We start from the raw sequence: 27,787 nt of genomic DNA on the forward strand, positions 1-27,787 counted from the left end.
ATTCACGGACGACTCATTCAGCCCCTGATAGGAAGCCACTGCTGTCTTCCTCATTTCAAATAAACTGAGAGGAAGCTACGCAACTTTGACGGTTGCTTATTATCTCGTGCGTCAGTTGTGCTGCATTTGTCGTGCCCTGTTTGATTTCTCCTGAATATCGCAGACGATGACTTTTAAAACCCTGTAGTTGGACTGCATTACCCAAGATACACCTGTGCTGGTGGGGTTGGGCCACTTGGAAGACAGGTAGGGCGGGTTTCTTTTGTTACCACGCAGGTGCTGTGGGGAGGGAGCGAGAGACCGGAGGCTGTAAGTCAGTACGAACAGGAAAAGGCTGATGAGAGGAGGACTAGAAAATAGAGAGGACGGGAGATAAAGCGACACGTGTGAGCAGCAGGTGGATTGGACAGCAGACGCAGGAAAGCTTCTTATTTTTAAATTGCTGTTTTATCTAAAGGAAGATACAGGTTGTTGTTTTTTTTCTTACATTTTTTTTTGGCAGCCAGCTAAGCAGAACCTGGAGGGACATGAAGGATGCCTTGTTTTGCTGTGGGGTCATTTAGTGGGTCAACATTTGAGAAGACGCTGCAGAACTGAGACAGAATGCAGAACCAGTCACTGACCACTGGGACACTTACTCACCTTTTTTGACTGTTTAACTTGCAAACGGGACCATTTTTACATGTTGACAAACAAACTGTAACTGGTTCAACAGGCTGCATGTGAACTAATAAACAAACCGAGCTTCAGCAGAGAAGGAAGAGAAGTGGAGTTTTATTAGTTCATTGTTCTTCCTTTTTAAGCATAAAGGACAGTGGACGTACACTGTTTTCCTCCAGTTTGCCTCCACCATGCAGACCCCAACACCTGAGCACGACGACTCCTTTGATTTCCTGTTCAAGATCATCCTGATCGGAGACTCTAACGTGGGGAAGACCTGTGTTGTCCAGAATTTCAAGTCGGGCGTCTTCGCAGAGAGACAGCAGAACACCATCGGGGTGGACTTCACTGTGCGCACTGTGGACATCGAGGGGAAGAGGGTGAAGGTCAGTCAGTCCCCGGGGGTGCAGTGAATTTAAGGAAATAAAATGGGCGGAAGGGGACAAATACAAGGATACAGAGTGATTACCATACGCAGAATCACAGCATACCAGGGGAAGATATTAAAAGTGTGTGCGTGTGATTACGGCTGCTTACCACGGCAACTTATAACAAGCAAATGGCAACTGTGAATGAGCTTAAGTTGTTATTTTGAATTAAATCACTCCATCCACTTTATAACTCCCCCGATTAGGCGATATTGAATATGATAGGCCATTACATACTCACAGATTTCCCATCATGCTTTGTGTGTGTGTGTGATACTGACAGGAATAATGAAGTTGAATTCATGTTGTAGTGAAGTTGAACGTATAGTGAAACCTGCAGGAATACAGATTATATTCTGCCGCGACACACAAGCGACATGCGTCCCCTATTCTCATCACGACAGCCGTGGAGTCAGCTGGATCTGACGGCGACAGCCTGTGGTGCACAGTGGCAGGCGTTTTGGTCACATTTTAAAAAAGAAAAAGCAGTTGAATGTGGATCAAAACCAGAGGAAAATACAGTTGCCCTTTGCTGACAGGAGTCACCTGAGTCCAAAACAACCCCGACGAGGTGCTCACAAAAAGAACCTGTCCTTCAAGTTTCTCTGCTCAAGTTTTTAAGAAGTTAAAAATAACAATGCGATGACTCTGTGTGTGTGTCTCTCTCTCTGAGACGTTCCACGTGCATCAAGCGATCGTGTGCACTGTAGGATGTCACTGTATCGTGTCAGGTGTGGAAGGATGAGAAAGTTTCTCCCCCTCTCCCTCTCTCTCTCGGTTCCAAAGCTAATTTGTCAATTTGTCATGGCCACAGGGTTTTACACACACACACACACAGACACACACACCTACAGCGACAGCACTGTAGTGTGGACGAGCCAGTTCGGTGAGTGGGAGATGAAAATGCGTGGCATGCGTTCTCTTCCGCGCAATCGTGTCATCGGCTGAAATGAAAGGAGGAAATGCCCAAAAAGTAAAACGTTGACATGAACTGCAAAGAAAGAGCTGATGAACTAATGTTTCATGCCCGAGGCTGCAAAAACTGAGCTGCCTGATACTGAGAGCACGTCACAAAAGTCATTTTTCTTCTTTTATTTTCATGTCAATGACACTTTTTTGTTAGTTAGTAACTGCGGTTACTATTACCTATTAAACTGGACTAGTTATGATAGTACTAATAAACCACTGGTTAAAAAAAAGTCTTTAAAAACATTATTTTGTGTGTCCAGGTATAGCAAAGTGGAGAAGAATATCTTTTAGAGTGGGACTGAAAACAGTTGGCTTGAGTTGGCATTGGTTGCTATGACAGCTGTTGCCATGTCAACATGGTCTGTCAGATGCTTGGGGAGTTCTCTGCACAGTGTGTATGTGTGTGTGTCGGCTGATTCACTGTCTTTACACCTGTATACGTGTGTTTGAATCAGATCCAGGTGTGGGACACAGCAGGTCAGGAGAGGTTTCGCACCATCACCCAGAGCTATTACCGCAGCGCTCACGGCGCCATGATCGCCTACGACATCACGCGCCGCGCGACCTTTGACTCCGTGTCCCACTGGATCAAGGAGGTGGAGCTCTACGGAGCAACCAATGTGGTGCTGGTGCTCATAGGTGAGTGTGTGTGTGCTGACATAGAACATTTAAAGGTGTAGTGCATAACTTTTTTTGAATAAACAAATGTCTATTACACTCAAACAAGTTGACACAATGCTGATTAAATATTGTGTACGTTACTGTGCTGCACACAGGAAGTGATTTTTTTTTTATATCAAGACCAAAAAACTGTTTCTGAAAGCCGAAAAGTTGTGGTTATTAAGGTGATTGATTTCACACGCAATTCTGTGTCTTTGTCACCAGAGAGGAGAGAGTTGGAAAAGCTCCATTTATTTATTTTTTTTTGGCCTGTTTTTGGACATTTAAACAAACAAAATGTCATTTAAAATATGTATTACACTGTTCAAAATGTTAAATTGAACGCGCAAAATCTCGTGTTTATGTACAACTACAAGTGGTTTTTTTTATCTCCTTTTAAATTGTGAATACAATTTATTCTGGGGAAAATGGACAAAAGCGCTTTCCTCACAGAACATTTTGAAGGAACCAACATTATAAATAATTCAAACATTATTCCTGTTCCTAAAAACCAATCAGAGGCAGAATAATGCAGACAGTTACACGCCGCAACTCTCAGAATAACAATTATAGCAATACATTACGACAAGACTACATGATATATCTGACAAATTGCTGTCAAGAGTTTTACTCTCTATTGCAAACCTTTGTTTTTTTGTTTTTTTTGTTAATCCTTATGTTGCCCGCTCATTAAAACGCCTTAACTGAATTATTTTAATTATTCCCTGTCGTCTTAAGAAAACAAAGGGCATAATGTTCCCGTCACAGTTGTTAGCAATTACTCGCGGACTTTCATGACAGTTACAGGTGATCATTTTGAACCTCATTGTCAAGGTGTGGCTCCTTTAGTCCAACACAGAGACAACAAAGAATACAGGCTGACAGCAAATATATACATGGAGCACAGATTGTAAATATGCACAGAACTGCAGGAAAAACTTTCCATAGGAGTTTTTAAGGCCAACACAAACACGACTCGGACAGATTCTGAGGCTATTTTCGCCCATACGGTCAACAATAATACATCAAAGACTAATGTGAAATTTGCTCGTGCAAACACTGAATGTACACTTTGTGGAACTATTCCTCTAGGTAACAAAAGTGACCTGGAGGAGGAGCGCCAGGTTCTGTTTGAGGAGGCGTGCAACCTGGCGAACGAGAGAGGAATCCTAGCTGCGCTGGAAACATCAGCAAAGGTAACGAGAGTTCGCAATGTACACGAGACGCGGAGGAGGAGGAGGAGGAGGAGGAGGAACAATGTCTGAGAGTCGGTAAATGTTTTTTTTTTCAATCTTCCAGGAGAGCCAGAATGTGGAGGAAGCCTTCATCATGATGGCCAAAGAGCTGCTCTATCGCAATGGCCACACCGTCCAGCAGGGGGACACACCGCGAGTTCTCCTGCGCGCCAACTCCCGGCCGGTCAATGGCACCGTTGGTACCTATGCGCCGCCAGAGAAGAAGTCCTGCTGTTGATGCAGCAACTGAGAAGTGAAGGACACCTTTTTTAAATCATGAACGTGCATGATGTGGATTACTGCGAGCGAGGCCCTCGAGAACCAAAGAATGTCCGCTTTGATGATATTTAGGCGATGTCATGGAAAGATCGATGGATTTTGCTTTGCTATTGCTTTCTTGACGCGGTGAGAAAGACAGAATTGTTCAGCTGGTGCTGCAAAGGGAAAAAAAGAAAGTCAATTCAGTGTTGTCGTAAAGTCACAGAGAGTCGATCTCTTTGATAATCGACTGTGTCTTGCTGGGTTTGTCATATTATGTGTGAAAACAAATGCAGTGGGACTGGTACCCACTTGGATTCAGGTCTGCGCTCTAGTGTACAAAAATCTTAATTTTAATTTAAGAACCCAAGCCTTTTCTAGAGCTGTTCACCAACTTCCACTTTTACCTCTTCCTCTTCAACAAACCTATTCCACTAAAGCACATTTAATTCCATATCTGATGTCTGCATTTACGTTCAAATTGTTATTCCTTTCGGGTTTTATGTTGCGTTGTTATTGTCAAAATGTCCCTCAGTGCTTCACTTGGCCAATACGACTTTAAATCACAACCTTCTGATCACTTCACATGACTTGGTTTCATGTGTCACAGACGCATGGATGACAAATCAGGAGAAATCTAGTGTTTATGGGACCAAGTAAGCCACAGATACAACCTCTATATTGACATATTTCTCTAATTGCGTGTGTTAAACTGTAACTGCAACAGGCTCCCACCAATAAAACCATTCAGTGCCTGCATTTGTTGTCATTTATTCAGGTTTGTCTTCAAAGTACGACCACTAGATGGCACTGTGCATTTACACATGACTTTGTAGCTGTAGGTCGAACGCTCACTGCCAACAACCGCAAAGATCCAGTTCATTTAAAACACATGGGACTGCACAACGTTTATGTGCATCACCCTCTAGGCTGAATTTTGCCAAGGTCACTTCCTGCAAACAAAACATCCAAACTAAAGTAGGTTGTAAAAAGGCTTTCATCCAGGATTTAATCTGTGTTTGTGTCCACTGCCAAGTTGGACGGTTTTATTTAAACGCCAACCTGTAAGCAAAAGGAACAGGACTTGGTTTTCATCCACGTCGTCATTAGTGGAACAATCCAGAATCCAGGTGTAGCCTTAATCCAAAAGTAAAAACAGCACTTGTCAAAGCTGCATATGATCAATCACTGACTATAATCCCACTTTATTTCACTTCACTTACACGCTCACATAGGAGTGCCAGTGAGTTCTGCTAAACTGGGTTTTATTTCTTCAGTGACAGCAGGAAATTGGGTGCCATGTCGTAAAACTGAAACTAAAATATGAGCGCCACAGAAGGACAACTCGTCTCATCGGCGTGACAGATGCTCGTCAGACTGTGTTTCCCATCAAGAAAAGAAAGGGAAAAAAAAGAAAACAGAAGCTTGGCAGTGACAGACTCATCGTTTCATGTCATTTCTGGATTATGAGGTCTGATTTCACACGTTTACGGCGAGTTCACGTCCCCATGAAAGCAGCGAGTGGATGTATTACAACATACGAGACGTCTGACTTCTTCCCAGCATATACGGCGGCACAAATGTCACTGCTATAGGTGAACGGCTTGTAGTAAACTGTCGTTTTCAGAAAAAATAAAACCAATTTTATTTCCAAAAAGAAACCAAAAAACAGGAAATCAATGTCATACATTAAGAAAGAGTACTTTTTGAAAGACAAAAGAGAAGAGAAGAGAGCACCTGCAGTTTCAATCTGTGGGTAACTGAGAGACATTTTGGTTGAATCTGACTGGATTGAGAATGTTCTGCAAAAAAACAGTGTTTTGCGTATTTGAAAAGGTAAACACAGACGTATGATCTTTTAAGAAAATGTTCCAGGATGAGTTCTGCTGTTGTGATCCACAGAAAGAGGAAAACCGTTTAAAAGAAAACAAAAACAAAAAAGCCCAAAGAACGGATTTTTATCGCTATTTGTAACTCTGCTCCTGACATTTCAACTTCAACATCATCTCGTTGATCCAAACTCCAGCCTGTCCACAGGCCACCAAGTGACTAAACCACACCAGTCCACTGATCCGCCTCCATTCTAACTCAGCCTGATGATCTCAAACCTGTTGAGCTTCTTTTCTTTGAGGGGCCGAGGCAGAACCTGCCCATTGCTCGTCTCCACCACCACTTCCTGTGCTTCATTGTCCGACCCTCCCTGTCCGCCCTGTCCCGTGTCGACCCCTCCTGTTTGTCTGTCCTTCGGACACTCCCCGTTGTAGGTCTTGACGTAGTCCTCGACGCGCCAGCCCCTGAACTCCTGCGGCTCGGCGCAGATCAGGCCGGTGAAAGCGACGCCAGGGTGGTGTTTCAGCCAATACATCAGGTAGTGGATGTTGTAGTCGCAGATCCAGGGGTTGTTGGCCAGTGACAGCTTCCGTAGGAAGTAGAGGTCCTCTAGTACACCGTACTGGAAGTAATGGAGGCTGTTGTTGGACAGGTCAAGCTCACGGAGGTACAGCAGGCCTGCAAATGCAGCTGTGAGGGGGGGGGAAGTAAAAAATAACATGAGCTGGACACCCTGGTAACCTCCAGTTTGGACGCATATGTGCAACTTTTGGTGGCATCTGTAAAAGTTTTCCAAGCACTGTACGCATGTCTGTGTTTGAGTATGAGTAATGAGACAGTGAGTGGTGTGTTTTTCACACTGTCCACTAACCTTGAGCCAAGCTTTAATCTGTAAGAGCGGAAGACGGGAGGGAAGAGAGAGTGGGAGTAGAGTGTGCAGAATGTAGCAACAATTGTAAGAAGAAGAAAAAAAGGACATTGCTGAGATAAAGAATAAGAAAACTGACTCTTAAGCTCCGTCCTAAAAATGTGTCGGCCGAACACAAATCACTATATCAACGATGATAGCTGTGTCAGCTATAGGAATATTGTGACATATCATACCAGATTGGGTGTCGCTTACAACTTCCACTAAAATATAAGCTAGCTCTTTAACCTCTGTAAAGGAAATGTGAGTGTTCTGTGTATCTGTTTTAGTACCAAACTGTATGCTTGGTGGAATAAAGTTCACATTGTCACTCTTGGACTCACATTAAAAATGCCTCTTCACACCTGAAATCTTCAATAGTTCAAGTACCTCTGAAGCAGGTTTGATAATATCTAAAGAATGTTAAAATAACAGTTAATAATAAACACTTTTGTGTTTTGTGTTGTTGGTATCTGGCTGTTTTTCTGCTTTTCAGCCAAGCTAAGCTAAAATAAGCTAACCTAAGTTGAGCTGAACTACGCTAAGATACGATAAGCTAAGCTCGGCTACGCTAAAATAAGCTAACCTAAGTTGAGCTGCACTACGCTAAAATAAGCTAACCTGCAGTAAATTGAGCTGCACTGCGCTACGCTGATAAGCTAACCTGCAGTAAGTTGAGCTGAACTACGCGATAAGCTAAGCTCGGCTACGCTAAAATAAGCTAACCTGCAGTAAGTTGAGCTGCACTGCGCTAAGATACGATAAGCTAAGCTCGGCTAAGCTAACAGGCTGGTGTTTCTGTTTGTTTGAATATTTAGTTCAATACTGAAATAAGTGAAAAACTTCTTCCACATTAAACATTAAATTATCCTTAACATTTCCAACGACGACTTAAACTATCTAGTGTCCTGTGATTCTACTGTTCCTCCGGGACACAAGAACCAATCGGTGAATAATGACTGAACATTTTTTAAACACTTCCAATGGATACTGTTCTTGTTTAACATTAAAATACGAGCAGGAACGGGCGAACATCTCGTAGCGTTCTCTCTGAAGTTATTATTCTGGGCCGTAATAATGCACTGGACAAAGCTATGGGCAAAAAACAACAATCACAATACAGCTGTGACCAAAGCAAACAACATAGAATATTCAGCCGTTAACCACTATATGATTTCAAGTCATAAAAATGTGCTTCTGGTTCGATGGCTCTAATAACCTGCTAAAGTGGATAATTGATTGCAGTAATCACAGTGATGTCTCAGTAGGAAGTACCTGAAAATAATTGTACTTCATGCTCAGTAAAATGTTTGCCAGTTCAAATGTACAGTACATGCATTCAAATACTTGGAAGCTAACACGATTTGTGACCACAGAGGTGATAAACTGAGACAATAGGCTCCCCAGGCTTCTCCGATCTTTCCTGTAAATCTCCATAACAAATGAAGACCATTAAGGCTTAAGTCGTCATAACTAGAGGTTACATAGTAACAAAAGGAAATACAGACAAGACTTGCAAGCACCCAGAAGGAGTATTAAGAAATATTCTTATGCTGAGTTGGAGTTACAGATATAGGTGGAGTCCCCACATTGAGACAATTCCACAAATGTGAAGTAATTAGTTACAGGAATATGCAGCGGAATGAACAGATACAGTGTATGTTTCCTGTAACAGGCTTAAACTATTGTTACTAGCAAAAAAAAAAAACAACCCACAAACAACTGGCACAAGAGTGAGCTTTTAAAGTGTATCTAATCTTTCAATAAATATTCCAAGTGGCTTTCATCTGGATTTCTTTACACAAAGCCTTAAAAAAAATACACCCTCTTAAAGACAATCCTATATTTTTATTTCGCAACACGATGAAAAGGAACGACCGTGATTGAGACAATATGTCACTGGCAATCATAAATGTTCAGAGAAACACAGTTTCCTCCGTTCCAAAAGTTTTCAAATAGTTTTGGATGCGCTGGGGGAGGGGGGGGGGAGCTACAGGAGATTGTTTACATGTGTTGCAGGGTAATGATTGAATCTGTAAGCGTTCTGTAAAGGATTCCCTCTTGGACAGGAAAACATGAACCCAAACATCATTAGCCCGAGACGAGTAATGAGTCTGCACTTTTCTTTTCTCTCTTTTTTTTTATGCTACTGATTTATTATTCAGTGAAAACGATGTCAAATGAAAAGAAAGTCACATAAAAGACAACAGGAACACGCGAGGACATGAAGGCGGCGGACGCGGCGTTACCTGTGTCTATGCGGTGTAAACTGTTGCTGCTAAGGTTGAGCAGTTTGAGGTCTTTGGACAGCAGGAACTGCTTGGGCCTGAGATGTTTGACACTGTTGCTGGACAGATCCATCTTCACGATGTCGGACGGCAGGTCAGACGGGATGTGGTTCAAATCTGCAGAGGGAGAAGGAGTGGATAGAAAGAGAAGATGCCTTCAAGGAAGATGGGAACCAAATCTGTCTGCATCTTTATAGGTTTTCAAGATGTTGTGTGGGCTGTGTGCAACATTTTAACCTTTTCAAGATGGAGTCCTGAGTGTGACAGTGTGTTTAACGCTGTTTTCCCCCTCTGTGCCGGATTTTACCCCGGTAACAGTGTCTTTGAAGACTCTAATGCATGAAACAGTGATTTACTCCACATATCCCCATAGCTGACCATGTCTTGAGTTTTAAATCAAAGTCCCACACTGAGGCAATCTCTGTATCATCCCAACGTTCAAGTGCTGGGAGTGTGGGGGGGGGCAGATCTGCCACAGCTGCCAACTAGCAGTAACTAAAGAGCAGAAGCTTGAATCTCGATATGTGGGAGCTTCTCCACAGTCGGTAAACAGATCTGGATTCATGTTCAGACCGTTCTACTTTTGGGACTGATCGGTTCCAACAGAGCATGAATTATCGTTCACATAATTGAATTAGCACGATTGACGCAATCTGGATTTTTAAAAGTGACCCAACAGCGAGTGCTTTTTATTGTATATTACAAAATACAAAATACTCGTATACTTATTTACAATGACTTTGATTCGTGCATAGGAATGCTCATGGGCGCTTTTATGGTGCAGATGTCGCAGTCTTTTCATTTTTTTTGGCACTGAACCGCCCACAGATGTTGCAGCCAGTTATCCTAAAAGGCATGTTGTCGTAAATAATCACTGACTTGTGATAACACACAATCGTGCGCACACGCATGCGCATACGCGCCGGGGCGAGTGCGAGCGCTCAGGAAATGTAATTATTGCCGTTCGGCGATGTGACGCAGCGATGGCTGAGGAGTGAGCGGCAGGCAGAGACATTAAGCGAAGGCAGGAACACATTTGGAGGCTGTTACGCGGCATGTTACAAGCCAGCCGTCCTTTCTCCACAGTGAGAACATCGACCTCATGTGTCAATGTGACTGCTGTTAAAGGCGACATCGAATGCTTGTATCACACATATATGTTAGTTATGGAGGTCTACTTACATATATTAACTTGTTTTCATGGTTAAAAACCTCCTAGTCGCTGCAAACGAGCCGATCAAAATATCTCCTCACTGACACTCTTGTCAGCCACGCTGTTTCAGACCAAAACCACCCCCCCAGAACGTGGACTGTGTTGTGATTGGCCAGCCAACGAGAGCTTTCCTACTGTCCTGTGATTGGCCAGGTACCTGGAAGTGACGTAATAGATAGGCCAGCTCTCAGATACACAGCTCCCCCTCTGGCACGGTGGATGCTCTGCATCTCAGCAGCTACAACAAGAGTAGTTCTTCTTCTTCTGCGGTTGAATGTACGCAACCGGATGTGCCCGGACTAGTGCCCGCACCAGGAGGCGCTACGGTGGTGAGGATTTCTGATGATGACATCAAATTAAGGAAGTGCAGATCCGCTTCGCAGAGCCCAGGAAAACAATACAACACTATTTTCTCAGCAGTGGCTGAACTGTTTGTTCTGAAACTTTAGGGTTTCACAAACGAGGTAATGACGCAGATACACACACACAAACGCAGCGTTAATTGGAGCGTCCGGTCTATGTCGCCTTTAAAACACTGGTTGCTTACACCAGACTCCAACTCCCAGGCTCCCTCTTGACATATCAGACTCTTTTTAAAAACCAAAAACAAGCCGCCTCTGTCCAACATCTGTGGTCTTTTAGGTTTTACAGCCTAACGAGGATAATGTCCCACTGGTGTCCAGCAGCAGCAGCAGCAGCAGTAGTGAGTTAGCACCGCAGAATGTTCCAGTGGGTGAAAAAGTAAGAGAACCCGAGCCAAAGAGAAGAACAAGGGCTATTATCTCGTTTAAAAATCGCGTTGTTTTGTGTTGAAAAGTGTCCTGTTACACCTAAAATCGAGACAACAAATTTGGCTCTTTCCGACTTTAGCATCTGCTGAACGTGTCTAGTGCACGGCGAAGAAATGTACAGAGAGAGAGAGAGAGAGAGCGTGAAGGAGGATGAACATGTCAGCAGAAGTGAAAGTCATCCATTCATAACTGGGCCTTGGACCCGGTTTCTGCACAATCTGTTGAGGTCATTACTTTGGTGCGCATGTCAGCATGGGTTGCAGCATCTATCACTCTCGGGGGTGGGCGTGACAAATGTGTCCTGCATTAGAAGCTCCTTCATCTGATTTCATTCATTTGTAAAAATGTAAATTATAACACCTGTTTTGAAGTCAAAGTGTCAGACCCGGCTCACTTAACCGCAGCTATTTAGTTAGTCACCTGCCAAAAACACCCGACCTGGGACCATCCCGCACTGCAGTGTTCACATAAAGCAAAGCCCTCTCCGTGATTTAACGCTATAGATGCGTGTGCAGCATAAATCTGGACATTTATTTACTGCATCCCGCTCTGGTCATCTTACTCGTGATGTGTATGAACTGGAATATTTCTCCTTTTTGCATAAAGTAAAATATACAGCTGCATCAGCGCGGCATGTATTAACCCTGAATCTGTTTTCGGAGCAGGTGGTGCAATAAGTTTGATGATCTTTGGACAGAGAGGAGAAGAGTCGCAGTTAATGTTTTTTACAGCACCAACATGATTACTTCAGGGTCTGCTTGTGTGTGCATTGCAGTGGATTTTGTGGTTTGGAATACATGCAGCACACTTGACAGGAGTCGAGTGATTTTTGCAGTGCATTTTATGTAGAGCGTGCTGCCTTAAAGGTTCATGTATATAACCTGGGCCTCCCGTATGTAGGTCAGTTGCATACACGTGTTTTTCTCCATACACAGCTTAGTTTCTGGTCAAATATGATGGTATGTGCAGCTTTGTGGGCACAGAGGTTCCATTATTATCATGCCTCACAATTACCACAGTGAAATGCATGAAAAATAACTGAAATAGGATCAAGCGGGCAACTTAAAATGCTCTAAAACATACTGAATGCTAAGCTAAAGTAGGTACAGTAGGCCTCTGGGTTTTGTTTGGGCTTTACGTAATATACACTCTCTGTCATCATTGTAGCAGAAGACGTAGAAGCGAGAGGGTTCTCTAAACACGCCGACATCTTTGTTTATATGATATCACTATTGCGGCGACCAGAATAGCACGAGTTGTCATGAACTCCTTACACTGATATTCTGGTGGGGTTAAGTTGTGCTGCTATAAAATAATAATAATGGAAATGCCTTCACTGCTTCTGCTCACAGTCCATAAATACCACCAGCAGACAGTTAGCACCATTATAAGAGCTTTTTCCCAGTGGCCACTTGTGGTACTGCAACAAAAACAAAAATCTATTCATGGTTAATATGCAATAGAGTTTTGTTTTTTTTAATCATAGACGTACTTATTGTCGTTATTTTCTTGGACGTTAATGTAAATGTAAATGTAGCTTCATAGGAATGAACAGCATCAAAGGGGGAGGAGCTCTATCCCGCTCTTATAATACAGTACATCCATGGTTACCGCAGACACTGGAATCCCAATTTAGGCTTGTCGTTTCCATGGTTTCAGTGGCACCATATACACACGGGAAATTGTACAAAAGATGTATCTTTTTTAGTTCAAAGCACAAATTTCTCTTAGTGAGTCTTTAAATGCTCTGTGCAAAACTCTACTTACATTGAATATAATGAATAACAACATAAAGAAGTAATTGCATGAAATAGCCTCTTTTTCCTAATGTGGGAAGAAAAAAACCCTTTTTTTTTTAACCTTTTTGTCATCCTTTCAAATTTAGTGGAAGCAACGACTTAACAAGTGGTTTTATTGGTCATGCTGAGTAGCTTGTAATTTGTTCTTACATTGTTTGGAGTGAGTCAGTCTAAAGTCAAACATCTGCATAAACAGAACTTGACCGAACAGATTCCGCAGTTTGATCCTCCTTATCAGTCAACAGTCGTGTCCTGTTCTTCATTTTTACTCTCTTTACCCCCGCTGCTTCTCGCTTAAATGACTAACTAACACTTTTCTGTGCACCAGGACGCTCCACGGAGAGTCTGACCGACATGTAACTTCATGCGTAAAGACATGAGTGGGTCTGGGAAGCAGCCAAAACACTATATACTGTACATTTGGCAGCCTGCACAAATAGCCTTAAATTTATAAGGGGTTTGAGTTACTTATAAAACTTTTTTTTTTTTTATTTTACCTCATGAGTGCAGTCTTGTTTAAAAGTGAGCCAAAGTAGGATCATACTGATGGGTTTCTGGGCAACGCTGTGCGACGTGTGCGAATAAATCAAAGGAAGATCGCTGTGAAAAAACCCCTGAAAATCTTCTCGGCGTTTAACTCGGTGATGTATCGAGAAGTCATAGACGCAGCCTCAGGGGACGCTTCCAATATTTGAGCTTTGACCACCGAGGGAAGCATTGATCCTCCAGTGAGCACAACGTGGAGCCCGAGATCTGCTGTGGTGTGGTTCACCTCAAAGAAACGGTCCTCCAACCATATGAAAGGGAGACATTGAGTGTAAGAAGAAAAGAAAATGAAAAAGAGGAAAATCAGAGCATGTTTCCACTCTGCTCTGCGCTTTCTTTCCTGCCGTCTGCTTCCCTCTGAATAAGAAAACCTCAGTGTAGACCTAAACTTTTATACTTTTAAGACTATTGTCATCTCTTTTTCTATTTGTGTACACGCCCCTGTCATTTTTCATTTATATTGTGTTTACTTCAACTTAAGGCAACTTTTCCAGCATAAGAGTGTAATGTGAGTAAGAACTTGGAAGCAACAGTGTGGACTACATTGACATTACACAGAGGGCCTTAGTTGGGTGGTTGAAAAGTAAATAAATCATCTGAAGGGCCCTTAACAAGTTTGTTGTTGTGACCACGGTGATCCGATTTTTCTGAGAGAGACTGCAGTCTCAACACCGAGCGTATATCGCAGAGTGCACATTGCGTTACTGTAATGACGCAACGTTCTAAAAAGCCTAGCACATGTGGGAAAACGCCAGTGCATAGTTTCCATTTTTTTGGCCTGTTTTTGGATATTGAGACAAAGATTCAAATTTCTTTTATTCTCACTATGTTTTATACTGTTTAAATACACGTGTTTTTCTTCATTTTAAATTGTTAATACACTATTTTAACGTGCAGTACATTTTTCCAAGTTTTTCTGGAAAAACTGGGCAAAAGCACTTACTCACAGGACATTTTCTGGCCCGTTTGTGGTTAAAATCAGCACAATATGGACAATTTGAGGCTCACGTGTTAAAGGGTTAACAGAGCTTTGACTAAAATAATGTCTCATTATCAAATCGCATTTGTTGGCCCCCGTGTTTTTGAGGCCATGACACATCTGTAAGTGTTTAGAGAGGCTAAAATAATATATGTAGTTATACGGTCTACCCATGATTGACAGCTGTTGCAGTTAATGAGAACAACAACTGGTGTCGTCCTTACAAATTAAAAGCACGGAACGGAGTGTCGCGAGCGGCAGCTGTGCCAAATGACGCAGCATCCACACATCACTCATTTGCTCTCGCGGCTGGGATTGGTTGAGAAGACGGGAGGATGGAGAGAGTTATTACCGTGGTGCAGAGAGATGAATGGGAGACATAAGCCACCCAGAGAAGTACAGAGGGACCTTGTAGTGGTTCAGATAAAGAATCGATTCAAAAGTCATGCTGGAGGGGAAAAAAAAAAAATAATAATTAGGAAAATATGCAAAAAGCTTTCTCAAGCATTTACATGACACAGACGCTGCTTTGTGTGGCTTTGGCTTGTCGAGCCTCTTTGAAAGATGGCTTTCTCTCGGCTCGCCATTTATAGACGCATTCAACTGCTTATTCCAATCTGGGAGCTGACTTTGATTTGAGTCACGGACAGAGACGATCTTTCATTGATGGAGGCGCTGAGCAAGACAGAAATGAAGGAAGTTCAATGGACACAGAAGTGAGGATGAAAAGGACGAAGCTGAGAGAGAGTCATTCATCATAATTAAATTAGGAGTGATTTGACCTCAAAGTGGCATTTTTACACACTGGGAGAACCAGATGTGAAAACTGAAGGAGTTAATAGTAATTTGGCTGATGTGTGCCAGTTTCTGCAGCGTTCTGCCTACGCTGACTTACTGCCACGATTGAAAACACATAGACACAAACGCAGTGACTGTTCCTATCCTACACAAAACTGCAGGAAGTTATTGAATAGATGATTCAAGTTGAGGGGGAGAAAAAAAAAAAATGCTGCTGCATTTGCAAAAGAAATGTGCTGAGCGCGGCAAAAAGACCACACAGGAAGACAAACACGTGAAAATGCAGCTCGCTCGGCTCAGCTGCCCGAAATAGGTTGCGACGCGCCACGTGGAAAAAAAACCTGATAAAACAAACACAACTCTGCTCGCTCAGCCTGGCTGAAACCAAAACATGAGACGGCATTTCTCTCTCGACTGGAGAGTGCTGCACAAACCTAACAAATGCACCTTGTACACTGGATACTCCTCTGCCAGACAAGAGGCACAGTATGTTTGCCAGGAAAACTACATGATAACCATCGAAAAGGTATAGACTGTTTTCAAACGGGCTTGGCTGCAAATGAACAGACGTGAATTGATCCCTTGTGTGAGTTGCTGCCATCGCTAATGGTGTGTTTCCCAGTTCAGTTTGGTACAGTTTGGAACAGGGATTAAGCAAATTAGACACTCGAAATTGACCATGAGTGTGAGAGTGGATTGTTGGTTGTGTACATGTGGCCCTGGACTGGCAAACCCTGCCCTTTACCATCAGCTGGGATTGGCACTGGTGCCCCCGTAATCCTCACGTGGAGGATGAAGTGGTAGACGTTGAGTGAGTGAGTAGTTTGTGGCTGTGTTTGTCAACAAGATGTCAAGCTTTGTATGAGAATACGCTGCGAGGTAGTGACACTTTTCTGTCGCCCAATCAGACGACTGGCGTGGGTCTAGCTCCACTCGTACCGTACCATTACTCTGGTACCCCAATGGAAGGGTACCAAAAAAGAACAGCCATTTTGGTGCTATTCCTAAAAAAAACACACATACCGAACCGTTCCACTTGGTGGAAACATGCCATTATATCCAGTTTGTGTCAAGTTGACCCTTTTGTGTGGACGTGGCTACTGGATTTCTCGCTTCTCTGGTCACTACAAACAAAAGGTTAGTCTTTTTATTGCCAGATTAAACGTCCAGTGCGTATGAACTAGTGAACACTCATGGCGGACCCTGCAGATTGTAAGGAATCCTCCGCTCATCCTCCCTTCCCCTCAAGAACTACATGCGGTGGCCTTCGACAAACCAGGAAAGCTACCAACACGCGGGAAACTCGGCCCTTAAAGGAAACAAGGAAACGCGAGGGAGGAAAAACTCGTGGGGAGAAATTTACCTAACCCTAACACTAAAATGGAATGTGAGCATGTGGAATGCAAATCGATTGCACAGATGGAAATGTGACCACAGCCCTTATAAAAACATAGAGTACTTCATCTCTGCCGCGATAAAACCTCCACACTGGATCTTTAACAGCTGGATCACCCACAGTGTTTAGGACTTGATGTTCTCTTACCTTTTTTGCTGCAGTCCAGCAGCGGTTTAGGGAACATGTAGGTGTGACACATGGATGTGGCCTCTGACTTTACTGGCTTGAATGGTGGAGGTCTCCGGTCCCCGCCCTCCCTGTCCCCCGGCCTCCGGTCCACCTGGTTGTCACCCTCACACAGCGAGTCGACATTGACCTTCTTCAGCTTCTGGCCCGAGAGCGAATGGGGCTCGGCACACTTGGCGTAGTTGCCCAGGTTGCGGTTGCTCGGTACCTGCAGCTTCCTGATCAGGCTGTCCAGAGAGCAGCGGCAGCTCCACGGGTTGTCATAGAGACGGAGGTAGGTGAGGCGGGGCAGGGGGAGCAGGATCTCCTCGGAAGCAGTTTTCAGACTGTTGTGCTGCAGGAGCAGGGTGGTGAGCTGCGAGAGGCCGCTGAACGCGCCGTCCTCCACCATGGAGATGTCGTTCTGCTGGAGGTCCAGGCTCTTCAGCTGGGTGAACTGCGAGAACATGTTGTCCCTCAAAACCTAAATAGAAAAAGATTTGTTTGGTTTCAGTGCTAATACTTTGCCAACATCCTTGACTGTTCCTTGTAATCCACTGACAATGACTGTCTCAATGTCATTTATAGTGATGCCTGTGGATATTTAGATTTTCTGCTACTGCGAAACCTCAGTCGTGCACCAAATGTATATTGGTCCACACCTAAAAATAGTCCCCAACAAAACTATTACTTGTTCCTCTCTCTATAAAAAATAGTCAGAGCTGAGAAGCCCGGCTGTATTGTCTCTTTTTAAACGAAAATGTTAGTATAATTACTTGTCTAAAACTAAATGAGTTCACACAACTATCAGCTCCACGCCACTCGCTCTCGGTATCACAGCACAGGGGTGGATTGATCTTGTGTCATTTTATGTCAAGACAACGAAGAGGCGCCAACGAAGCTGCAAACAGGTTTGAGTATTCCTGAAAACACAAAGAAAGGGTCCGGAAAAGTTTCCAAAAACCCCTGGTGGTCAGCCGTGTGACGGGATAAACACTTGCACTGCCTGCGTATGGTCAGGTCTGATAGTTTTGTTTGACAGATGAGTACTATTTCTGGAGACCAAACGGAGGCAACAAAGCAAAATTCCACAAACAAGGTCTAGACGGCAGCCTCATAATTCTATGTTAGTTTAATGTCATCTGTACTTCCGTTCAGTAATCACGTAATAAAGAACTAAAAATCCATTTATTCCCTTCCACTCATTAATCATCCGCTTATTTTCTTTGAACTGGAACCAGCTTAATTACACTTTTTTATTGATTCGATCACATCCGAGTCGAGGTCTCGCTCCCTCTCGTTTATTTCCCCCCTCAGCACCTGTGACACACATCCTGTGTACTCAAACAAACGGACGTGCAGAAACACACTCATAGCTCACAGCAGTCTTTGATCTCGGGACCAAAGCGAATGGTGCACAGATGCTCGTGGTATCAACAAGCTGCCTGGTCTTGTTTCAGAGTGAGATGCTTTCGCTGAGACCGCTCCATAAAACTTCTGGACGTGTTCTCAGAATCGGTTAATCAGTGGTAGTGGTGTTTACGTCTGACTGCAGCAGGTGGTGCTTTTATATTTCCCTCTGAGCCAGTGCAACGCTGCCAGTACGCACCTGAATCTTGTTCCTCGCCAGCAGGAGGTGGTGAATATCTTTGGGCCAGTCCTGCATCACCGTGGTCAGCTGCCTGTCCTGGCAGTCCAGGTACTTCTCCCCCGCCTCCATATATTCCTTACACCCCTGAATTTGGCGCCTCGTGACTCCCGCCCTGCCCCTGCCTCGCACGCGGCCACCGCCGCCTCTCTCCGTCCCCGAACGAGGGCCTCTCCGGGGCTCAGCCGACCGCAGGAGCAGCAGGAGGAGGAGGGTGGTGAGGAGACGCATGGTGGGAGACAAGAGAAGAGGAAGGGAGGCCTCTTGGTAATCGGGTCAGCGTTGAAGGACGGTTTGCTGGATGATTTGTGCGATGGGACACGGGAGGCCGGTCACAGCTGTGTTGATGGAGAGGGGGGAAAACAAAGAGAAGAGGGAGAGGGAGGTGAATTTTCAAAGGTCTGCAGTGGCGAGCTCACACACTATGTTATCTTTTTAGGTTTTTATATATCGTAAATGACACTTGAGTTGCTGCGCTGCCAAAAGAGAAGGAGAAAACAGATGAAACTACTACGAAATTAGCTCAGCAGATAGACACATTTATGTTTAACAGAAAGGAAAAGTACTAGATATAAATATCTCAACAAGTACGGGATGGGTTTCCATTTCATTTCATACCGACACACACAAACACACACACACGCCTTTTATAAGATTTTCAGTAACGTTTCTTTTCACTGAAATGATGAGCATCCCTGAGTTTGTTTAAGGATTTAACTTCCCAGCTGTTGGCTCGACTGTTGCCTCTTCAACCCAGTGTTTCTCAAACCTATGTCCCGCCCTGCGTGGTTTAGATGATTTTAGACCTTCTCCATCAAGTCATGATCGAACTTATCTTCAAAGATATAGCGGTTTATCCAATGATATTGTCGGAAAAACTAACCAGGTGGCACTCGGTGGAGCAAAAACACTTGCCAGAAATCGAAATTACATAAGAGACAACAACATTTTTATCGGGAGACTTAAAAACCAAAATAAAAGACATCTTGAATTAAAAACAAGCAGTTGAACAAGTGTGCCTAATAAAGTGGCTCTGAAATCAATATCTGGTTATTCCTTCCATCCTTGCTGCCTTTGCATCATTCTCTCTCTCTCTCTCTCGCTTAATCACAGCCAAGATTTACCATTTGTTCTGCCAGAGTGTGAAACTACTAAATTAAAAAAACACCAAGGCTGGAAATAATCATATTTATAGCCCCTCTTTTTTTCTGCCACATCGCTACTTGCTCTGCTCTCCCTGTTCCCACTGATAGTGGGGATAAATGTGTGCGCACAAATTGTAAGAGAAAAAAAAAAATGAATGAGTCACGTATCCCTTGTGTGATCGGAGAGAAAAAAAGGTAGAGCCAAGAAACGTTGTGCACACACACACACACACACACACACAGAGATACGCACACGGACTGATTCCAACTGTACCAAACCGCAGCTCACTGACAGTCTTCCAGTCTTAAATACAGTGGAACAAGCTTGTCAATGCAGATGTAGTTCGCTCCGTCGTGAATAATAGACCGGGCACGTTAGCGGAGCAACAGGCGGTAACAGCTGAGAATGTCCATTGAGCTCATCGTACATGTCCCAAACGATCAATTGTCTCACATTGAGAATCAAAGTTCCGAGATACACCTCCAGTGAGCTGCTGCTGCTCCAAAAACAAAACAGAAACTCAACGAAACTGGGTTTTTTCCAGCCAACGATCGCCGGCGCGTCTACGATTGGGTCTGCATTTCATCTTCAAGTGCAAATATGTTCTTGCGTCTGCCTTGTGTGGTTCCAAACAACAGATCTGAGCAGACTGGGGTGGAAAACATGGGCAAAGAGTGAGAGAGTGCGTCTGGATCTTCTCAAGACTCTCAGCTATACACGTCACTGGATCTGGTGCAGGTCTGGTCCAGGCGTGGGAAAAGTCACGGCGGGTAAACTGTGTCATCGACGTCGTTCGAGTCGAGAGCAAATCTAATATTCAGTCGCGAAACCACATCCTCCAATAAATAGCTTCTGGAATATCAAGCGCATCTCCACTCGGGATGTCGCTCCAACCTTTTTCGATCGGTCACAGCAAACCACACAGAAAAAGGACGAAACAACAGAGCGCATTTAAAAATATGAATTCGAAAATGATACAGTTTGATTGTAAAAACAATTATTCACCTCATCTTCTCATCCTTTTCCTACACTTTCCTCTAGAAATAATGAACTATCTCCAAGCCTTTTGGGCCAGTTATTGGTGCAGATCTCAGATCTTTTCCACATCACAGCTGTCGAAAGTCACTTTTTAGAGCCATAGTCAGTCCACAATGTCCCAACTCACATTCCAGCTGGGACCAAAACAAGTCCACTCAGCCAAACCCAACTCAGTGGTTCACCTCATGCCCATACCAGTCCAATTTAGCCCTTCAAGTCTAGTATTATTTATTTCCCTGCCCCCTGCTCCTTCTGGTGACGTCCATGCCAACTCAAAGAAAAACTGACTCTGGGTTTCAGGCAGCTATTTCCTCCGTGGCACTAAATAGTCCAGTTACTGCTGACCCGAACCAGAATAAAGACGGATGTGGCAGCGACGACGTGCTTCAACGAGCTAGATTTATCCATTACGTGTATGACATATGATGAGTTGTCGAAGACCAATATGCGAGTATGATTTTAAGCAATGCAAACAATTTTATTGCATAATGGTCAGAAATTAAATTGTCCCGACTCCGTGGTTAGACCTTGACGAAGTTCGCGGTGCGGATTCAGGGAGGGAACTGCCAGTGGCTTGGTCCAGACTTGAAAGACAACTCTGGGATGTGTTTCCAATGTTAATTCAGCACCAATTCCCATCGTACTAATATTTTTGACTTACTTTTCTAATAACTCTAGTGAGTCGTAGAAGCTAATGCTTCTAACGCCTGGGCTTTTAAAAGCTGTAATCAACTGTTGTGCAATAAATATTCTAGTAAGTGTGGTGATCTCATTACACATGCTCGTTATCCGCTTGCTAAGCACAATTTGAATGCTATTCTGGCTTCACAGCTGTGTTAGCGCTACTGCAGACTATGGATTTGCTCTTTTAAGAGCTCCAGTCGAGCCAGATATTACAAAATTCTATTACTGTTACTGCCTTTTTTAACACGGTCCCTATAATTTAACGTATTGTGTATACACAGCGAAACCAAAGGTGGAACGGTTTTGGTTTATAACCCACAAACCTGGGTTTTAAGATGGACGATGAATCTTCAAAGTGGTGCAGTGGTGAAGTCCAGCTTTTTTTTCATGTACTAACCCTAACTCTTTTACTTTAGAGTATTTTAAAATTCTTTTGGAAAGACTTTTATTTGTTTTTAAATCCTGGTCTTGCCCTGCCTTAGCTCGCTATCTTGTACAGCACTTTGTTTCAGTGTTTGTGTCTGAAATGCAAGTGAAAAAAGACCTTACCATGTGAAATACCTTCAAAATTTCAACTACAATACTCTGAATAGAATACAATACTCTGAATAGAATGCAAAGATTAGAAGTTGAAAATGTGAATCTTTAACGATGAGATTTGAAGAATGTCATTGCAGACTTTGCCATTTTTGTTTGTTGCATTTTAAAATCCAATAGTTTGTTCTGTAATCTTGCTCACAGTCAAACTAACCAACAGAACCTCTGTTGCGGGGGTAATAAAACAGTCTCCCAGCCTGTAAATTTGAAAAATATCTCACAAGTCATATTTGAATGTCATGTTTTGTCATGTTTGGCTGACAGTTTTATCACTTTGCTCACAACACTGCAGTTAAAATGCCTTGGGGTCACCCTGTTAACACTTGTTTGGTCTTCTGATTTTCTTTTTAACAGCCCTCACTGAACATTCAATAATTTCCCATTTTCTAAACCACTTAAGGTGTTTTATAGAGGGCCGACCGCAATTGGAAAAATGTCCCTGTGACCAGTTTTTGTGCTCCGGCTCGAGTTCCCCTCGGTGTGTACAGAACAGACGTTAACTTGTGGCTTGAGATGCAGAACAAATGGGGAAAAATCATTACTTGGTCATTTACCTTAAATCTGTCAAATTACACTTTTAAAACCAAAACAATTTAGCAAAGTTGGGAACATTAAGAGTTCAGTGGTGTGCAACAGTGTGCTCTCAATCAAAACAAACCGCTGAATAAATGCTGAAGTCTGTGTGGAATTAGTTTTGGGGAACTTCGTGTCGGAGGGTGGAGACGTGCAACTCACCGCCGACTGAAAAGCCTTTGTCTTAAATCTCAACAAATGTCCGTTGTATTCAGACTGGCGTCAAATAAGATTGCAAAATGCCGGGTAAACCTAACAGCTTGTGTCAGTGATGTAATGTAACAAAGTACAAAAACTGTACTTAAGTAGAATTTTCACATATCTGTACTTTACTTCGTTATTTATATATTTCGGACAACTTTTACTTTTACTCCACAACGTTTCCTAAATAAAATGTGTACTTTTACCATCCTCGTGACTTTTTGTTGTCGCTAGTTGTTTTTAGCGGCACTAGCCGTTAGCCGCTAAGCTGTTAAACCGCAGATTTCGACTCCAAGTGGACTTAAAACACACCAGCGGCTCGTGGTTTACCGTGTCCGACACCGAGGCTCTCGTGTCCGGGTTTCTGTTGTAAACTATGGACGCCGGGTTTCAGCTATCAGATGTCAGCTAAGCGGCCAACTAATACTTTTACTTCTAATACTTTAGTAAGATAATTTAAGTAAGACTTTTGACACTTAAGCACAGTAAATGTCAGGTACTTTAAGGACTTTTACTCAAGTAATATTGTAAAAGGTGACTTTAACTTCTACCAAAGTCATTTTCTGGTAAGATACTTGCTCAAGTATCGCTTTCAAGTACTTAAGACAAGATACAACAACAAAAATCACCAAAAGTAGTACCCTGCAGCTTTAAAACAATCCACTCTTTCAATTCACATACTTCTTATACGCCGTTGACGGCACTGACCACAGTGAAGAAGAAGTTAAAGCGGTACAGTAGGACACCACATGCATTAAAATGACATAATGCCGGCTGGAGAGTGTCGGACAATGAATTGGAATGTATACAAATGAGCTAGGTCACTTTTGAGGACTTCAGTGGGGGTTAAGAGTACATTATACCACTCCGTCAAAGAACCAGAGGTCAGAGGTGGACAGTTCTTCAAGCACAAAGAGAGACACATGTCCTGCAGGCAACCCAACCGACCGAGACAGTTCATGGACACACGGGAGACACCCGCCACCCAGCTCGTGGTGTGTCTGCGTATGTTTTCCCAAACAGTCTCTCTAAGCTCAAACGGTTCGTTTGGCTTCAGCAGACCAGAGACAACACAGGATGGTTGGCCTCTTTACCACCTACACCAGGAAGAGGAGGTGGGAAAGAGAAATACAGATGAATTCCAAGACAGAAGGAGGACAGGAAAACCAGGATCAAAACAATCGTGATTCATGGCAGAGGTGAAAGGGGGGGATAGAAAATATCATGATGTCAGCTCAAGGGAAAGTCCCCCTGGCAAAGGCATTGTTTTGGCACAGCACACGATGTGCTTCTGTAAAATCCACAAACACATGAGAAGACATTTAACTGAGGAGAAGAGACAACTGCACATATTCCCAAATGTAAGATTGTAAATTTGCAGGCACACGTGAGTCTGCTGGACTCTATCTCCGAGCGTTTCCTTTTACATTTTGTGCAGATACCGTCAAAAAGAAATGTTCGAGGAGACAATTTTGGTTGCATCTGGTTCATGGGTGACAAGGATTACACATCCAGACTAAAACACTTTATAAAGCTCTGCAAAACTGATTTGCAGGCCGAGGCTTAAGCAACATCTGCCTCTAAGAAATCTTATCCGTGTCATTGCCTCCTACCTACAAATCCTTGAGGCTGCACAGTCTCCAAGTTCCCTCAGAGTTCCTCCATTTCCCTGGTAACACTTGACAGGACTATTGGGGGGGGGGGATTGAAGCTCAGATTTCCAGAGTTAACTTTTCAGAAACACAAAGGCCACAGAGAGAACGTGAGACCAAGAGACTTCCATCCATCCTACAGACTCTATGAGTTCAGCAATCAAACAGGAGCATGTGACATGGATCTAATAAGCCCGACTAAGACCTCAAGAATGACGCAGACACACTTTATATCGGCAAGTTGACAGTGTCTTTAGCGTTTGACAGTGGTAAACAGCAGAAGCGTTCAACTGCAGGTTTGTGCCTCTGTTGTATTTGTGTGTCGAAATGAATCTCTGACAGAATTTGGCGAAGCTATCTCTGGTGGCAAGGCCGCGACGACGTCTGTCTTCGAATCTCTCTCACGGAAGACCCGGGCACCACATCCTGGCGTCTTTTTTTGTCTGCTCCCGCTCAGAACTGCGGAATGTTTACTGAGCGATGTGACGGGCCCAAAGTAACTCAGACGGTTAATTACAGAAAGGACCAAGTGGTGAGCTGAAATGAGGAGGCACTTTCTGCCAGTGAACCTCCCACTGAGCCGCCTGCACTTTGTTTCCTTTGGGCTGAGTTTCCTTTGTGTGTGTGTGTGTGTGTGTTTGCCCCAACGTCTGTGGCTTACTACCATGTAGCAGCCTCGCCATCCAGCTGAGAGGAAAGAGGGCAAAGGAAGGAATGATAAACGACGAGAATGTAAAGAGAAGAGGATGGAAAAATAACTATCCAAACCGCTAACCCTCCGTCTTAAGCCACGGAGACAGACCTATACGAGGCTTTTACTCTTCCCATGGAGCCTAAGTGAAACCACATGTTAAAGTTCACTTCTGCAAGAAAAAGAGAGGTGAGAAGGACAGAAAAATGACCCAGGTCAGGCATGGAGCAAACAAAATAGTGATCTTTGTGTGTGTTTCTTTACAGTAAACCCACGGGGGGAAAAAAACTCTACTTATGCCTTTTCTCCAGAGTCCAAACCCACAAGAATAGCAACATGCTCGCCCTGAGACAAGGTCATTGTCTCATGCAGATCTCAGATCAGGCAGTGGTGTGGTCTCTCCCGCTTTCTTGGCTGCGCCTAATCATGTGCTGAAACATTCAGCGGTCCGCTCGTAGAGCATCAAAACCAGGATTACTGCACAGCTGAAAAGTGTCGGGTTTATAAATCAATGCTTGAGTTGGGGAAAACGCATTCATGCAACAACAACAACAACAACAACAACCCCACTGTGTTTCCTGCTCTGTTCTGGGTGGACATCTTCATCTTGGTCTCTGCAAGCCGACCTCGCTAAAACCAGGGAGTTCAAAAACTGCCATGAGATGCTTAACAGAGCTCAAACACTGACACAAACACACAACAACCCCTTTTCCAAACTGCCATGTTGATTGGTTTGATCCGGCGCCAGACTCATCACACACACACACAGTGAATTGTTGCTCTTCCACTTAAATGTAACTGTGGCAAGCTGAAACAGCAGAAATCTCAGTGAAAGACTCGGGCAATCAGAGTCAACTTGCAAGTCAAGCTTTTTTTTTCTTCCTACACTTCTTCCTCTCCTTCTTCTTCTTCTTCTCCCCCTCCCTCTTTTCTTTCATTGCAGAGTTCCAGAGAGTGAAACCACACGCTGCTCATGCTCCGCTCTGCGCTGCATGGGGCTGGAATTTTGCTGAAAACTTACACAAGGGCATGTAAGTCCTTGTAAAGCTGCATATACACACACAGTGTGTGTGTGTTGTGTAATCTTAGCCATATCACTTTTATATGTGTGTGTGTGTGTGTGTGTGTGGTGTGTGTATCAGATCACAGCTGACACTGGATTCTGCAAACCCTACTGTATTTAGTTATTTATTTTGTTTATAGCAGCTTGTAATGGACGTGAGTCATCACGGCTGAGTTTGTTACAGTACAGAGTGGGTCCAAGTGGGTGAAATTAACCCCTCACTCTTCCAGAAGTGCTCCTCAGAGCTCTGTGCGCCGTGTTCAGCGTGTTCAGCGTGTCCGGTGAGATCACCAGCTCGCTACATGAGAAATGCATGGAAGATCGCAGATCGCTGTAGTGCAAGTTTAGTAACTACAACTCATTTGAACCTTCCAAGAGTTTTTGGTAGGAGATGCATCTTCAGTGTCATGGTGGCAACACTCTACAACAAACCGCTTGTTTGGAGACGTTCAGTTTGTGTCTTCTCTGGCAAAGATAAGCTAAAACATGCAGGTGATTTACTCGACTCAAATTCAAGATGTGATACTGGACACGTGTTGTGATGCTTTGTTTCTCCAATTATGTGTCATTAAGAAAAATATAGACAAGTGAGTTTTCAGCACGACTGCATTACGTTCATTCTTGCGTGTCTACTGTCCAATGCCTAAGAAACAAAGAGGGGAGTCACACTCCTAGTAAAAGGGAGGCTAATTCAATTACATATTATAAACCCTTACAATCATTTCACATTAAGATTACAATTACATGCAGTGCTCCCTTCCCTTGCCTTAAAGGGTCTTGAGATTTTATCACCTGGAATTAAAATCCTGTGCCAAACTCAACTCCTCCTGCGTGTTGAGTACTGTATCAGATGGGAATTGGAGTTTTCTTTCAGCTGCAGCTTAATCTCTTGCAGAATCAAGGAACAATGTTTAAGATCCCAGTCCTACCTGTGCAGAGAGAGAGTCTGGCTCGGGTTCCTCCACTACGACCTGCAGATCTCCGGTTGGTCCCGCGTCCCCAGCTCCTAATCCTGTCATGGGCGCTGCGTCCAAGCCAAGAAAATCCTGCCTGGCTGCCTGTAAACTTAGAGCCTGGAGTGAGGCACAAATGACTGGTTGCTTCTCCAGCCTCTCTCTCTCTCTCTCTCCCTCCCTCCCTCTCTCACTCACTCACTCCCTTGCTTTTCACCCACTCAGCTGGATTGCAGTGAGAGTGTGAGGAGAGAAAGAGACAGAAAGAGTTTGTGAGCAAAAGAACTGAATCTCAAAGGAGCCACAAGCCTATGATTGGTTTAGCATTACACACACACACAGGTTTGCACAGCTGTTCTTCTTAGGACACTCCAATGACTTCCAAGGAGGTTAGAGGAATTCTTCAAGGGCTGCAACCTTGTAGAATTCCTCTGTGATATTCATGGGCTATCAGAGTTAAAGCAGTCTCTCGCTCGTTGTTTGCTGTGGTGTCATCATGGACTCGTGTGTCCAGCTCCCACCTCAGGGGAGGGCAGCTTTTAGTTCCAAAATAGAGTCCACTTCCAACATCTGCCTTTGAGACATCTCTTGTTTGTTGTTAAAAACTTGGAGGACTTGA

General features: G+C 43.7%; 2 protein-coding genes across 2 annotated transcripts; one reads left to right on the forward strand and one right to left on the reverse strand.

The window, feature by feature from the left end:
• Positions 1 to 87: 87 nt before the first annotated feature.
• Positions 88 to 4,969, forward strand: LOC122766837 (ras-related protein Rab-19-like). The gene is made up of 4 exons (XM_044022037.1): positions 88 to 1,046; positions 2,513 to 2,696; positions 3,810 to 3,913; positions 4,017 to 4,969. The coding sequence occupies exons 1-4, from the start codon at positions 852 to 854 to the stop codon at positions 4,188 to 4,190; spliced, it is 657 nt and encodes a 218-aa protein (XP_043877972.1). The 5' UTR covers positions 88 to 851; the 3' UTR covers positions 4,191 to 4,969.
• lrrc17 (leucine rich repeat containing 17) lies at positions 4,962 to 27,442 on the reverse strand. The gene is made up of 5 exons (XM_044022036.1): positions 27,145 to 27,442; positions 18,532 to 18,908; positions 16,905 to 17,406; positions 9,197 to 9,352; positions 4,962 to 6,730 (listed from the first exon to the last, which is right to left on the reverse strand). Exons 2-5 carry the CDS (start codon positions 18,799 to 18,801, stop codon positions 6,294 to 6,296), a joined length of 1,365 nt encoding a protein of 454 aa, XP_043877971.1. The 5' UTR covers positions 18,802 to 18,908; positions 27,145 to 27,442; the 3' UTR covers positions 4,962 to 6,293.
• Positions 27,443 to 27,787: the final 345 nt, after the last annotated feature.

This window comes from Solea senegalensis, linkage group LG3 (genome assembly GCF_019176455.1).
Source record: "Solea senegalensis isolate Sse05_10M linkage group LG3, IFAPA_SoseM_1, whole genome shotgun sequence".
NCBI classification, from domain to species: domain Eukaryota; kingdom Metazoa; phylum Chordata; class Actinopteri; order Pleuronectiformes; family Soleidae; genus Solea; species Solea senegalensis.